General features: G+C 44.7%; 1 protein-coding gene across 1 annotated transcript in view; it reads right to left on the bottom strand.

Moving 5' to 3' along the window:
• The window catches only part of ANKRD31 (ankyrin repeat domain 31), a 108269-nt gene extending 98196 nt beyond the window's left edge, over window positions 1-10073 (bottom strand). The window contains 5 exon segments of the mRNA XM_074953774.1: window positions 260-318; window positions 5822-5868; window positions 7059-7147; window positions 8759-8835; window positions 9899-10073. Coding sequence (XP_074809875.1) covers window positions 260-318; window positions 5822-5868; window positions 7059-7147; window positions 8759-8835; window positions 9899-10002 — 376 coding nt within the window. The 5' untranslated portion in view covers window positions 10003-10073.
• Between the last annotated feature and the right edge of the window lie 5881 nt (window positions 10074-15954).

Genomic DNA, 15954 nt, shown 5'->3' with positions numbered 1-15954 from the left:
GGCAACTGCTGAGCAGTGGATTTAAAAATACCATGGGCATGTAAGTGGTGGATTTAGGCACTTAGTTCTTCTTTAGGCACCTAAGTACCTTTAAAAATCTGCCCCTCTGGTCTCAAAGGTCACATATCTATATCCTAAATAAATCTATATGTATACTCATTTACAGTTTCTCAGTTGTTTCTTCCAAATTTAGAGTGACTGTCTTTTAGGTTGTTTTTTACAACATAAAACATACCTACAGTGTAATTTTGCTCTCTACCTACTGAGGCATTTAGCGGAAGACCAGGCTGAGAAATCTTTGTAGTAAATACTGCACCCCTAAAAAGAAATAAATATAATTTTAAAAGTTCACCATTCAAGGAGCAATGCACAAAAATACTTTGCCTGTTCTCATGGGCTAAGCCTTCCCTGGCGCAGCTGCCACTGACCTGCTGCCGGACACCTGGGCCGCAGTGGCCCTGCCTCTTCCCCGAGGCCCCAGCCATCTGTTGCTGCCTGCCTGCTGCAGCTTGCCGCATCTCCTCCTTAGGGGTGGGGGAGTGAGGAGGGAACACAATGAGCCAGTGGTGGGTGGGCGGGTCTGGCGGGGGAGTAGTGAGGCTGCTCGCTTGGCCATGTGCTGGGGCTTGCCGGCCATGAGGGGGGGGAAATGCTGGCAGGGGCCGGTGGCTCAGGCCGGTGCTCAGGGTGGCTGGCGGCTTGTCCCGGTGCTCGGCCTGGCAGCTCGGGGTGGTGGCTCAGCCTGGTGTGGCTGGGACCGGACTGGCAGGGGGCAGGAAGGGGGCAGCAGCCTGGCGTGGCTGAGGTGGGCAGGCCGTGGGGCTCTTCTTGTTATGGGGGAGTTTGGGGCTCTGGCGTGTGTGGGGGGGTGCTGCCTCAGGCAGAAGGGTCACAGCCAGCAGGCTAGCCTCCCCAAAGCGGGGGTTCACCTGCCACCCATGCCTGTTCTGGTACTTTGGACAAAATTTTCAGCCTTGTCTTAACCAGGCCTCTGGTTGTAGTTAAGACAATTAATGTAATTTTTCTGTGCAATTATTTGTGGAAGCACTTTAGGTCTTTTAGAGGCATAAATTCCCAACTCACAAGTGTAATCAGTAACACACTTCTCAATTATCTAAATTGGGCTGGCTATTATATTCAAATTGCCACAACAGCCATACTCTGGCTTGCAGCAACCTCGGCTACTATCTGCAGGGTGGCCCCGACATACTCCCCACCTTGAATTTTCCCAAAAGACATATATTCTGTACTGTCCAGCCCTTACCTGGACAGGTCAGATATTAGAGGCCCGTTGCCCCAGTTTGCTACTTTAATTGGAGTTACCAACCTATTCAGTGCAAACACAACCCTGGATTAGTTTTGATTAAAAAATAACACAAGTTTGTTTAACTATAAGGAGAGATTTTAAGTGAGTACAAGTACAAGGTATTAAAGTCAGAAATGGTTACAAGAGAAATAAAGATAGAATGCTTTCTAGTAGCTAAAACTTAACAAACTAGACTTGGGTCAAGATAAAATCCTGACCACATGTCCCCTGCAACCAGGCTGACCAAATTCTCAGGTCAGAACCCCTGCCAAAGTCCAAAGGCTTGTTCCTGTGTTCTTAGGTGAGAGAGAGAGAGAAAGAAAGAATCTGGGGTGCTGTTGCCCCTCACTTTTATAGTCCAGGCACCCTTTGAAATGCATTTTCCTAGATAAAGTTCCTTCCCACTGTGAGGACGGAGACATGGAATTTCATGATGAAAGAGGTTCCACGCTGTTACTTGCTAAAATGCAGATCGATCTGTTCCTGCTCCCCACTCATTGCCAAAGAATGGCCATTTGACAGGTGATTGCCAATCAGCTTTCAGGACACCTGACTAGCAGCATTAGCTTGTCCTTTGTCTTTGAGGAGTAGGTTTACCCCCCTTCCCAGACTTGTCTGGTAAACACATTTAGGTCATAATTTCAGCTTATGTTCATAACTTTACATATAATGTTGCTACACACATTTCACCATGATATCAGTGACCGGTGAGTTATTAGTTTTCAAACAATACCTCACAAGGCATATTTTACAAAGATTATCTAATAATACAAAGATTATTACAGTAGTGTGTAGGGCAGAGGTCCCCAAACTGTGGGGTGTGCCCCCCCCCAGGGTAGCACAGAGGAACATTCAGGGCCAGGCGGCGGGCCAGGCCAGCCCCCACAGGGGGGAAGGAAAGGAGCACCACCCAGCCCCTAGTCGTGGCCCTGGGTCCCAGCCCCGGGTCTGACTTCCGTCCTCAGCCTCAGTGCGGTTCTGCACCTGGCTGGAAGCCTGGCTGCGGCTCTGCTCCTGACCCCACCCCCAGCCTCGGCTCCAGCCTCATCCCCCTTACCCCTGTCTGTGTCCCTCACTGCAGAGCTGTGGCCCCATTCCTGGCCTGGGGGGGGAGATGGGTGTGGTCGGGGAAGGGGGGTGCAACCTTCAAAAGTTTGGGGACCACTGCTGTAGGGTGTGAATACAGGGGTACATTCAGTCACAATCTGCAATACCAATGTGACCAAATTGTTGAGTCCTCTTCATCAAGCAGGCAGGCGGTAGCCCAACCAGATGCAGGATTTTTGTGACCAGGAGCTTCACCAGTGGAGAACTTCCAGAGCTGGGTAAACATATGATCATCTTAGGCTATGCTGACCTTCTAGTTACTTTAAGCCTGATTGTTTCATGAGGTATTCTGTGTAGGTGCCCATACTGGTTTTGCCACATCACAGAAAACAAGTAAAGCTGCAAGAGAAATTTGTTTTTCTGTGGTGTGGTAGCCACCAATATGGATTACTAAATTCTGACCTGCAGACCGCACCCACAGAAGAGAAGAGTAACTACAGAGATGTTAAAATAGGCATGTCTAAAATGACGGTAGGGAAGAAACTGGGAGAGCAAGGGAGGAAGGTGTGTCAAAGCCTGCTGGAGTCTGGAAGAGAACTTCCAGAGAACTTACTGACCAAATTCAGCATCAGCTGAATTCATCCACCGAGGCCACACCACGTTCAGCAAAGGGCATGACCGATGCCAACAACATGGCCACCACTCAAGTACAGTGAGCTCAAAGCCTGTCTAAGCAGAGGAGATCTGCAAGGAAGGAGGCATGCAGACAGAAGGTCTGAACCTGCAGGAAAGGATATACAGTATCTATGCCCTTTAGTGAGGTTCTTTGAACAGGATGAACAGGGACTTGGATTTGAGACCTATTCAGTTCAGGAAAATAAGACTAAGTTTGGCAGACATTCAGGGAGTGCCACCAGACCTCAAGTCTGGCTTTTGGGTGTGGGTAGAAGTTGGGGAGAGGGATCTCCTAGCTAAGGTTGGACCATCTGCAGGAGAAAACTGGAGCATGTTTGGAGAACTACTTTCACTTTTTGTAAAATGAGGCATGGGTGCCACAAGTCACATCTGGGTGCTCCCTGAATCACCAGGCTGTGGAGACCAACACTAAAAAGGCCACTTTCTATGCCAGGAGACAAAGCTGAATGTTGAGGATGGATTCAAATGTTTCAGAACAGAAGTCATTTAGCACCAGGTTTGGGCTCCAAAGAGAACAAACTTAACAGGAGGCCTAAGGTAAGAAACTGCTCTAAGGAACTTGGTTGGGAGCTCATTAAAAATCTTCCATGGAACTCCTAAAGGTGCTGCTAAAGGATGAGGCCCAAACCATAAAAGGTGAGGGCCCTTTCTCAAGCCCATTCAGATGAACTCTGATAAACTGGCATTAGCAGATTTTCTGGTTTAGGTCCCAGGGAAGAGGAAAAGATATACACAACTCTGTAGTAAGAGGGGGAAACATCCTTCAGGGCATAAGCCTGCAGGAATCAAGAACGAGCTTTTTCTGCCATGTATATACCACTGACAACTGGATAGGTGCATTACTGAGTTTGTGAAGCATCAGGTATTGGCTACTGCTGGAGACAGGATACTCGATTAAAGGGACAAATGACCTGATATAGTATGGGAAATATAAAAAGATGTACTTGCAGTTGTTTATAAAGCAGGTTAAAAAACCCCAACCATTATCTCATGGTACTTACATATTGATTTCCATAATCATAAATTCATAGTATTGAAACACCTATTAGATCAATGATACTCAAACTGAGGCTTACAAGCAGCTCTTTAACATGTCTCCTGCAGCTCTATGCAGCACATGATATTAAAACAGTGTGATTTACTTATTAACCAATCTAAGTTATTGACCAATCAGGATGTTTTTTCTATGTTATTAACCAATTGTGGTTGATAAAATAATAGTTGGTCAGTCATTTTGCTGTGAGAATTATATAACTAAATATTTCCCGTACATCTCTCTCTCTCTCTCTCTCTCTCTCTCTCTCTCTCTCTCTATGTTTATAAATATAGTACACCTCTACCCCGATATAACGCGGGTTCACATACAACGCGGTAAAGCTCCGACACGCTGCTCTGAGCAGCGTGTTAAGTGGGCCGGGCCGGGCCAGGGCCGAGGGGTTGGATAAGGGGCAGAGGGTCTTGGGGGCGGTCAGGAGCTCCCCCCGCCAGGGTTTAGGAGGCAGGAGCTGTGGGCACTTTTGGGGACCCTGCAGTCCCAGAGTGGCATGGGGGATTAGCGGGGGGCCAGGAGCACCCACTCCGCTTCCCTCGCCCCAGCCCCAGCCGTGTCACTTGGGGGAGGGGGCTTGGGGGAAGGGACCGCCCCCACACTCACCGGCAGCGGCGGAAGCGGAGAAGCCCAGTCCCAGCTCCCTCCACTCCGCCAGCTCCCAGCCATGGCGCTCCACTTCCCACCGCAGGTGAGTGCGGGATCTTTCCCCTATCTCCCCCTCCCCCCAGCGACACGGGCAAGGAAAGCGGAGCGGGCTGGGGCCGTGTCGCTCTGCTTCCCGCCACAGGTGAGTATGGGGGCGTCCTTTCTCCAATCTCCCTGCACTCACCGGCAGCGGGAAGCAGAGCACTGTGGCTGGGAGGTCGTGGAGTGGAGCGGGCTGGGGCTGCGTTGCTCCGCTTCCCGCCGCTGCCAGTGAGTGCCTGTCAGGGGGCGAGAGGTGTGGATAGGGGTCGGAGCAGTCAGGGGACAGGGAGAAGGGGGGTTGGTTAGGGGGTGGGGTCCTGGGGATGATTAGGGATGGGAGTCTCTGGAGGGGGCGGTCAGGGAACAAGGAACAGGGGGGACCAAAGCAAGTTCGATACAACGCGGTCTCACCTATAAAGCGGTGAGATTTTTTGTCTCCAGAGGACCGTGTTATATCGGGGTAGAGGTATACTATAGTAAACGAAACAATGAATTCACACTACCACGGCTTTTTTGGGTAATGTCGATCGCTAATTTGGTTCCTGAACCACTGAGTATCACTGTATTAGATCATCCAGCCTCTTTTCTTCCCAGCACGGATTATTCTCTACCGGGTTTTAGGATTTTGTGTTGTCTAGTGTTAAATACTCCAAGGTGCTTCCACAATTATTCCATGGCATAAGCCATTCTACTAAATAAATCTCAGTGTCAGGACGTTTTTTCTGACAACCTAAATTTTCTTTCATTATTTTCCAGTTACGCCCAGTTATATATCCTAACTACTACATACTAATAAATATATATATATTTATATATATATATATATAGGAATGGACACAAGAATGATTTCATCCATCACTGATATAAAGTGATCTCTGGCATTAAACACAACTGCTTATTAGCAACCAGTAAAACTATTTTATAATTCAAGGCTGGAAAAAAATATCCCATCCAAATAAGGCTACAAGGGAAACTTTTTGCTGGGAAATTACTGTTTGCCTGAATGGAATTTGTCCAGTGCTTATTATACTCACTGTAGCAGAGACTGAGATTGTTCAGTTTCACTCCTCTTATGAGCCAGCTGGGAGAAAAAAGTGTTTGAATAACTTGGTGAATATAAACTACTCAGTGATTTAATTTTTCAGCATTACTATATACCTAGCCTCTTCCTATTATTAATGGTTTTGGAAGACCTAAATACAGCAGTTATCAGTGAGACTCCGAATTCTGCTAGACCGGATTACTAATATTGCTATGACATATGGGCTACTTACTCAATCCAAGTCATAGAAGACAAAATACAGTCAGAATGAAAATATACCTTATATAATTAAATTGTAATACCCTTAAGCTTGAGCTATTTTATTTGTGAAGTGACCAAAGTACAAATTGATATATTCCTCGCCTCAAATTCACCCTCTTTAGTGGAGTCCTGCAAGCAAATACTCTCCTATCCCCAATTATTTCTAACCACTCTTTCTTCCCTCTGGTAACAATAACCGCATCTTCCAATTAAAGAGGATAGGCTGCTACTCCAGAAATGGCTGAAGTAATAGCATCAATCACAACAACTATGAGAAATGCTAATAGTAACCCAAACTGTCCCCTAAACTAAGGCCTTGTCTACATTGGAACGTATATTTAACCTAAAATGTGAATTTAAATTAATATAGTTATGCCTGTATAACACACATTCCTCTCCCCTCCAGTGTGGACCCTCTTATTCTAGAATAAGAGTTCCTTCTTCTGGTTTAGTTTATGTCTCTTGGGAAGGGTTTAAGCTAAACTAAAAATAAGTCACTCATATCAGAATAAGAGCGTTCACACAGGGGATTACATTGATGTAACTATACAGGTACAACTGGAAATATTTCCCCAGTTATTTAAGTCTAAAGAAATTCATATACAGCACAGGAATCTACATGGTAACAATCTATAGTTTCCTCCTACTCATTCTGTCAGCCTGTCATCTGCAGGTGGGAAAAACTGGTTACCAATTTGAACATCTGGTAATTTTACAGGCTAATTGCAGCCCTGCTCCTGAAACCGTAGCAAGGCACACCCCCATGAAACTCCAGAGGAGATTCTTCTGTGCATTCCTGGGCTGAGTATATACTGCAGATTTCCTCCTTCCATAAAACCCTTTTCAGTTACATACACTCTGGCTCTTTCCACATATAGAAGCGGGAGGGGCTCAGTCAGGCACAGTGAATCTAATAATTATCAATTGCAGTATGTGTGTAGCTGAGGAGCTGTAATTTCTATACATACCGGATTTATCTGGTTCTTTTGCTTCATATTTTCTAGATTATCACTGAATTTACAGACAAGCTGAATCTCTGGGGAGAGGTTTTCTAAAACTAAACACAAAAATAGGTAGTTAAAGCCACTTCTGTTGTGCTACTGTAACACAGACTCAAGGAATTTCTGCAAATTCCAACTGCCAGAAAAAATAATTGGACAAATCACACCTTCACACTGGTCACTTCTCTCAGACTAGATTCTGAAAATCACAATATGGCAGATGCAAGAACTGAAAAGAAAACAATTTAGGGAAAAATTATTATTTCTTTTGCAGACAATATTTTGGAAACATGGGCTACACATCAGACAGTGCGATTCATTTCTGACAATAGTTCTTTTTTCCTGACAACTGGAATTATAGTCAGTGTCCTCATGCACGTAATAAACTTTAGTACTCATCTTTACACATTAATTATCAAACTGAGATGAGAAGATTAAAATTACTGAATGATCATACTGAGAAAAACCCAGCTCTACAGTAATATAGAGTGCTGCTCTGTTTAATTTGATCCCTTATGCTGTAAAAATCACAACACTGGTATCCACATTATTTTGTTGATTATTGTATTAATTTAGATTGACTATAGCCCATGTTTTCTTGTCATGAAATTGATGTGATAAAAATTAGCACAAATAATAACATGCTAATTACAGTGGGCTGAATAGAAATGCCATCAATGAAAATATGCAAATCACATTTACAGGGACAACAAAAAAGCATGCAGACAAAGTCCCATTCCTACAAACCAAAAGCTTAACAATGTGCCAAACAGAAGCTCTGTATTCTGAAGCTCTAATTCCAGTGGATGACCAGGAGGAACAAGTTCCACGGGTGAGGATCCTCTCTGCTGACAAAACTCTATCACCAGTCCTCAGATAATTCAGCTCCAGTAACTGACACCAAGAAACTCCTAGCCATTTAGAAAGACTCCCACGGAACTTCAATGGGGTTTGGAATCAGACCCTTACCTACTATGAGTAGATATAAAGTGAGAAGTAATCTCTCAAGGGGACAGATTTCAAACCATGCAAGGTCTTAAAAATAGGCAAAAATGCCATGTTTTGGACCCAGAAACAAACAAGACGCCAGAGTAGAGTTCTGCAGACGAGTATTTTGCATTAGGAACAGCTCAAACACTTGCAAGGTAGACAGTAGAATTCTGCTTTGCCAGTCAAGTTTTTACTGACATGAGTATGGGATTACCAAATTACTTAAAAGTGATTAAGTGAGGCTGAATTATGGAAGGCAACCCAGACAGGTCCCAATGAAATTTTATGCCACACCATCAAATACTTGTTTATGCCCCTTACTTTGAGGAGCTATTGTAGAAACCTTTAGTGTTAACAAAAAATAAATTCATACCCCTACTCTTCTTAAACTAGGTACCCTTAGTAACAACATACAGGCAGAATGAAGGAAAATAAGCACTAACAAATTTATGTTTTAAATGTATTTATTTAAAATATATGAAAAATTTGGCCTGAAAGATTAAGCCTCTAACTTTTATTCAGATTTTATTAGAGATACAAAATTATTCTGCTTAAAAATACTGTACAAAACTGTTCTAGGCTTAATTTTTAGCCTAAAAATTAAGAAAGAGTCAAAGAAATAAAGGTCTCAGGAAAAACAACATATATTTTCTACTGAAAAAAGAACAATTTCTTACCTCCATTTACTCTTCTTATTTCATCAGCAAAGATGGTTTCAGTTGTTAGAGATATGTCCTTATTAACAAAAGATAACCTTTAAAAAAAAACAAAAAACTACGAATTGTTCTATCATCCTCTTACCAGAGGTACAAACACAGGCAACAAAATATTAACCAAAGCCAATATTTCTAACTCCATTCCCTATAATATCACTCATTAAATACCACTGTAACTATGTGAGAGCATTTTTAAGGTAAACACTATTTTTCAAAAGTTTAGAACCTGGTTGTAAAAATCTGCATCAAGCTGCAAATTGGCATAGAAGGATGTGAGTCATGAATACATCTTTGTTTTTACAAATTTCCAAAAATTTTTAGTCAACATATCTTAGGAAATACACAGTAGGGGTAATGTTATTCAGCGGTTTTAATTTCCCAGTAACCAAAGTATCAGTTTGAATGAGATCATCAAGAGAGTTCTGAAATTAAAACATAAAAGAAATGTCCACATTTGCAATATTTTTATTTTACCAATGTTTTTATCATTGATTTTATTTTCTTTGGGCTGGATTCTGATACCTTTATCCCATTTAGTAATACATTATTTCTCAGGTAGTCCCACAAAAACCAATGAGACTATTTCTGGAGTAAGCTACTATTGCACATAAGCAAAAAACAAACAAACAAACAAAACGAGGAGTACTCGTGGCACCTTAGAGACTAACAAATTTATTTGGGCATAAGCTTATGCCCAAATAAATTTGTTAGTTTCTAAGGTGCCACGAGTACTCCTCGTTTTTTTTGCTGATACAGACTAACACGGCTACCACTCTGAAACCTATTCCGTATAAAGGTCCATGGAATAGCGTATGGAGATTTTTCCCCCTCACACTTCAACCTGTCACAGAAAGTCTTAAAATAGATATTTATCAAAGAATCTAGGAAGGCTATTCTAAAACCATTTTATCCTCTAAGATTTTAGTCAGGTTTATATGAGGTAGATTCCAGTCTCATAGGACTGTTCTTTGTGTTTTTTGTTTTCAAAGGTGATAGCCTTAAATGGCACGGATGCAGCATTCAACTCATCACATATGTCCCAGAAATGTATTGATACTCATTTTTTAGTCACACCTGCTCCTATACATACATATTTATCACCTCTTCATGTGCAGCTCCTCTTCATCTAGGTCACTCTCAGTTACTGAGCCCTCCACTACTGTCTCATCACTGTCACTGTCAGAAATGTCACCTCCCTCCTTCATGCCTCCTTCTCCAGTCCTCAGCCTCCTAGGGACAGCTCCCCCAGACAGCCTCTCTCTCGCCCTTGGACAGCTCCTCCAGGCAGCCGTCCTCCCCCGCTTTGGGCAGGTCCCCCCACTCCTGAGGCACTGAATCACAAGCGGAGCAAGCAAAGGGTGGTGCAATGCCTTCTGGGAATTGTAGTCCTCAATGGAGCCTTCTTGTGATCATCCAAACAACAAATTTACCCTAATTGCGAGCTTAACTGTAAGGAGTGAGTGAAAGTTCATAAAAATGTCACAATAACCTATAATAAATAAACACCGATGGGAAAAGTTGCAAGAGAATGAGACTGAATTAGTCCAAACAAGAAGGCCTACTAATATAACTCAAGAACTGTGTTAAGATCAGGTCTGATTAATATGAAGTGTGTGCCACGGGACATCAACGAATCAAAATTGGTGTGTCAGAAATTAGGTCTAAACTGGCGAACAATATAGTGAGGGGACAGGCTATTACGCTCATCACTCCCTTTGGAAGTCCTTAAAAGAAAAGACCCTTAAGGGGAAAAAATAAAGAAGCAGCTGTCTCCCAACAACCTCTGACTGAAAGACAGGTGAACAGGAAAGTGTTGGGGACACTGAGGCATGGCCACTAGGTAACTCGAGGGGATGGAAGACCACGAGTGTCGATGAAGCCCCCTCGCACTAAGCCCAAGTGTCCTTGCGCCCCCCCCCCCCCCCCGCCTGGAGGCACTCGCAGCAGCTCTGCATACTAGGCCCAAGTGTCCGTGGCCCCCGCCTGGAGGCACTCACAGCAGTTATGCTGAGGATCTGCAACAATATGTTGCAGAGTCAGACTGCCTGAAACTAAGCAAGGCCAAACAGGGCGGATATGGAAGAACAATGCTGAATAAAGCAGCTTTATGTATGGTTTAAGAAATGATACAGAGCACAAGGGCACTAGCTGGGAACTGGATTGGTTGGCTATATGGATACGTAGAGCAGCTTGCTATTGGATAAGTATGCTGGGAAAAAGGATGTATAAAAGCCTGTGTAACTTCCTGCTTTGTGTGCAGGATTTGAGATTTTATTCTCCCTGTACCTTTTTGCAGCTGCAAATAAACTTTTCTGCTTCTCCACCCCGTTGTGATTATTGGGTGTAGCACACCGGGTAGCAAACCAACTCCAGCTGTTGTTTAGCCTCTCGGCACTGGGTGCCGGCAACAAAAGGAACAAGCTTTACCATCATGGCTGCCACCCCCATCATCTTCTTGGATTCACTATGACACCACTGAGCCTTTGCCATCCTGATAAACAGAATCAGACTTTAACAACAGCTCCAGCCCATCCCAACTAACTTCTTCTCTGCTCCCCAAAGAGGACAATGATCACCATCTAAGAGACTGTCAAACAAGGGTTTTTTTCCTTCTAGACTTTCTCCAGCTAGAGGGAATGGGAACAAAAGATACTGGTAAAATGAAAGCCTTCCTGAATATTCTACATTTCAAATGCTTTAACTGCATCTTTAATAAAAGGTTTAAAGATTTTTAATGGTGTGTTCACCATGGTACTAAGCAGGCTGAGCTCATGGTATACCAAACCCCAAACTTGGTACAACACTGTTTAATGTTGGACGTGACAGGGTCACGTTAACACTTTTGACTCTTTGGGCCCATTTATTCCATCTAAATTAATACAACAGCCTGAGGCATATGAAGCTGACAAGAACTACACATCGCAGACTCTGAGGGACAGGGCATTAAAGAAACTGCTGAAAGTGGCAGGAAACACAGGGCTGGTCTTCACTGGCCGAGAATTCTAATTGGTGGGAAGTGCCTCACTGAGGTCTATCTGTTAGGCGCCAAATTCCCTTTTATGGATCTGCCCCCTAAGTCCTTCCCCTTTCCTTTGCATTTCTCTCCTCCTGGCTATATTAGGCAGCTCCCTAGACAGCTTGCTGTCTTCTGTGAGTCTTTCTTAAAAGACTAACTCTCCCCCTACGATGCATGGCGAGTCTGGGCACTTAACTGAGGGCTGTGAATTGCACTGGGAGTCGGAGTTGGGCATAACATTGCAACACTGAGCACTGAAACACTTTGTGACACTAAGCATCCCTATATTCACACCCTACAAACTATTGCAATAATGTTTGTACAAAATGTGCCTTAGGTGGTATAATTTGAAAACAAATAACTCACTAGCCAATAATATCATTGTGAACTGTATGTAGTAACATAATATGTGAAGTTAGGAATCCCCCTGTATAATATTATTGGCACATGTTCAAAACACACATGTTCAAAACTATTCTAAACAAAGGCCTGTTTAGTAGTAGTAAACTTGGTCCTCAAGACAGCAGGGGAAGGAGACGGCAGAAAATAGAATAATATGCATTTTAGCAAACAATATGCATTTCAGTGGAGCTTGGCTGCCAGTGGGTGCAGAGCACCCACCAATTTTTCCCCTGGATGCTCCAGCCTTGGAGCACCCCTGGAGTCGGTACTTATGGATGATGCCCCTTTCTTCTGTAAGACTGTTCCCTTCTTTGTCTTGAATTGCATTAGCTTTGGTCCATCTTTCCTTCATCATAACTTTTACAACCTGGAAGACTCGTTTGCTATTTTTATTATTGATATACTCTTCAAGTTTAGAGCATTGTTTTTCAATCCATATCTGTTGCGGTTCAATGACAAGACAGCACAAAGGTTTAAGCAAGCAAGCAGGCTGGTCTGCCAACGGACTGGTCCTGTCAGCTTTCCACCCTCTCCTTTATTCTTTCTCTCCCCCCGCGCATTACATTCTCCAAAAGATAAAAGGAATACACTGGCTTTGTTTAACATTCTTATTTACCAATTTCTATTTACCGCATTCCTTGCTCTCGGGCCTTGAGCCCAGTCCTGGGATGCTTCCCACGGTTCATGTCATCTGGGCGAGATTCCAAGGTTCATGCCCTTGAGAGGAGCTGTGTGTGCACTGCTCCTACACAACACTCCGGGTGTGCCCTGAATGTTGCCAAGTGCATTCAACCTTGTATGAATCCTACATCCCCTCCTTTTTTGTTTATTTGTGCTCAGCCATCTCATGGTAGCCATCAATTTGCTTCTGCAAGCCAATTAACTTCCGGACAGACAAGGTCATAACTCGTGGAGCCTGCCAGGGCGGGTCTCGACAAAGCCTTAACAAAAAGGAAATACATTGCACACAGCAACAGCAAAAAATAAGCCCAAGAAGGTAAAGTGTAATTGGCCGGGCCCCAATTAGCCATGCTAGAGTACTGGGAAGAGAGGTTCGCGTAAGCAGCGAGCATCATCTCATTCCCTATTTCCTCAGGGTAATGACATACTGGAATAAGGCACGTACCTAACAATTCTTCAGCTGCTACAAAATCAAATAAACAAAAGTGGGTAACATTTGCTATTGAAGCCAATCTTTCCCAAAGGTTATATGTCATTTGGGCCCGTAACAGAGGAAGGGCTCCCAAGCCAACCCCTCCAGGAAATAGGAGGCACAAAAGGCATACAATCAATACAGAATTAGCAGTAATTTGGGCGAGAATTGCCACAAACAAAGTCTCAGGAGTCTCTGGTTGTTGGTTTGCTGCCAGTCTTCGTTGAGCCGCGGCGACCAATGCTTTTACTGCTCCCCATGTCACGGGCTGGCTTGGGACGCTATGTCTCCTCCGTCTCCGTCCCACCATTGTCGACCCGGGAGGCACCGCGTTCTCCTCCAAGGTCAGCTGAAACTCCGGTATGGGGTTCGACAGCCCCTGGTGCCACGCCATGCTGTTTCAGTGCCGGTCGCACACACCGGGCCGGAACCCACAACGTTCCTGCAGGGAGAGACACAGCGGCATATCCCCAACCCCAAGTGATTAAAGGTACTGGGCCCAACCATTGCGGATCGGGCAGCTGACGGTAATAGACACGCAGTCTTTCCAGTACCTCGGACTTGTGAAAATGCCGATCCGGGGAGGTCTGCTGATCTGCGTTCAGCGTTAAATTATTTAAACTAAACAAAAGGATATGCAATTGTTGCTGAATGTCTCCTAAGGTTCGGAGACGCAGCTCCCCTTGTTTTAATTGTTTGTCGAGCAAGGTTTTTAGCGTGCGATTTGCACGTTCAACAATGGCTTGGCCTGTGGAATTATAAGGGATCCCGTGTTTGAGACGGACGTCCCATTGGGCACAAAAGGTGGAGAGGGCTGTGGAGCAATAGGCTGGGGCATTATCCGTTTTTATCTGGCTCGGGCGACCCATAACAGCAAAACAGGCTAGCAAATGGTGAATAACTTTGGGAGTGGCTTCCCCCCGCTGTGGGGTCGCCCAGAGGAATCCCGAATAGGTATCAATGGAAACATGTAAAAACGAATAGGGGCGGAATTGTGGCACGTGAGTGACATCCATTTGCCACAGCTGATTCGCTGCAGTACCTCTGGGGTTAACGGCATAAGAAAAGGTAGGGGCAGCAGCGGCACAGTGGGGGCAGGCACGAACAATAGAACGTGCATGATCAGCAGGAATGTGAAACTGTTGGGCCAAAACAGAGGCAGACTGATGAAAAAAGGAATGGCTTTCAATGGGGTCAGAAAAAAGGGAATTTACCTGACCACGTAACGCGCGATCGACGTGCACATTGCCCTCAGTGAGTAGCCCAGGGAGAGGGGTATGACTGCGAATACGAGCAACAAAATAAGGGAAATTACGAGTGGTGATGAGATACTGTAAGGACAAAAACAGGCGGAGGAGGTCCGCATCAATCTGAGGGGTAATGAGGGCAAGGGGTAAATGATCAATTACCTGATAAACATAATGGGTGTCCACAATTAAATTAAAGGGACGATCAGCAAAAAATTGAAAGGCCAAAATAACAGCAGCCAGTTCTGAGCGCTGCGCGGAACGCTGAGGCAGCATAAAACGAGAATGCCAACGAGGGGGGTCACCTAATTGATAGGTGACAACACCACGATGTGGAGAGCCATCAGTAAAAAGAGTGATAGCTGAAACAATAGGTCGAGAGCGGCTAAGACGATGTACGATTAGTGGCACCTTTTGTGTGATCACCAACCGAGGATCTTTTGGGGGATTATAAGAAATCTCTCCCACGTAATCACAAAGAGCAACCTGCCAGGCCAAGGAGGCGTGGTACAAGGAAGCAAATTCACTACGTGACAAGGGGAACACAATGGCAACCAAATCAGTGCCCGTGAGTTGCACTGCACGGTGGCGGGCTTTACGAACAAGGTCGGACAGGGCGTCTAAATAAGGATAAATGTTCCGAGGAGGAGTGGATGACAAATATATCCACTCTATGATAGAGACGACTGTGTCTGTACGAGGTACAAACAGAGCCGCAGTAGGCGTATGAGGGGTGGCAAGGAGAACCAACCGCAGGGGACGAACCTCAGTGAGTCTATCCACGAACTGCTGACTCAATACTGCATTGATCTGTCGAATGCAGGTAATGTGCTCCTCAGTAATGGCAATGACTGCGTCTGGTGCCCGAGCTCCACATAGGAGCTCGAACAACGGCTGCAGCATCGATGTGGGAAGACGGAAATAGGGTCGAATCCAATTTAAATGATCCAAAATTTGCTGTAATTGAACGAGGGTTAGGGGTTGGGGTAAAACCACTTCCGGGCGAACAGGGGCAGCATAGGTTTGTAAAACCTTATGCCCTAGATATTGGTAGGGATAAGAGCATTGGATTTTTTCTGGTGCCACTAACAGGCCATTTTGGCCGAGAATCTGGGACAAATATTCAAGCTGTTGTGCCGTGACCTGGGGACCACTAAGCAAAATGTCATCCATATAATGGTAGACCTTTAGCGTGGGGTATCGGGCACAAAAAGGGGCGAGGGCCCGATCCACAAAAAGTTGACACAAGGTTGGACTATTTTGCATTCCCTGGGGCAAGACCTTCCACTGATACCTTTGAGAGGGTCGCTGATTATTATATTCTGGCACCGTAAACGTG

The sequence above is a fragment of the Natator depressus genome, chromosome 5 (genome assembly GCF_965152275.1).
Source record: "Natator depressus isolate rNatDep1 chromosome 5, rNatDep2.hap1, whole genome shotgun sequence".
NCBI classification, from domain to species: Eukaryota; Metazoa; Chordata; order Testudines; family Cheloniidae; genus Natator; species Natator depressus.
The sequence above is the reverse complement of the archived record's forward strand: the minus strand, read 5'-3'. Positions and strand labels throughout refer to the sequence as shown.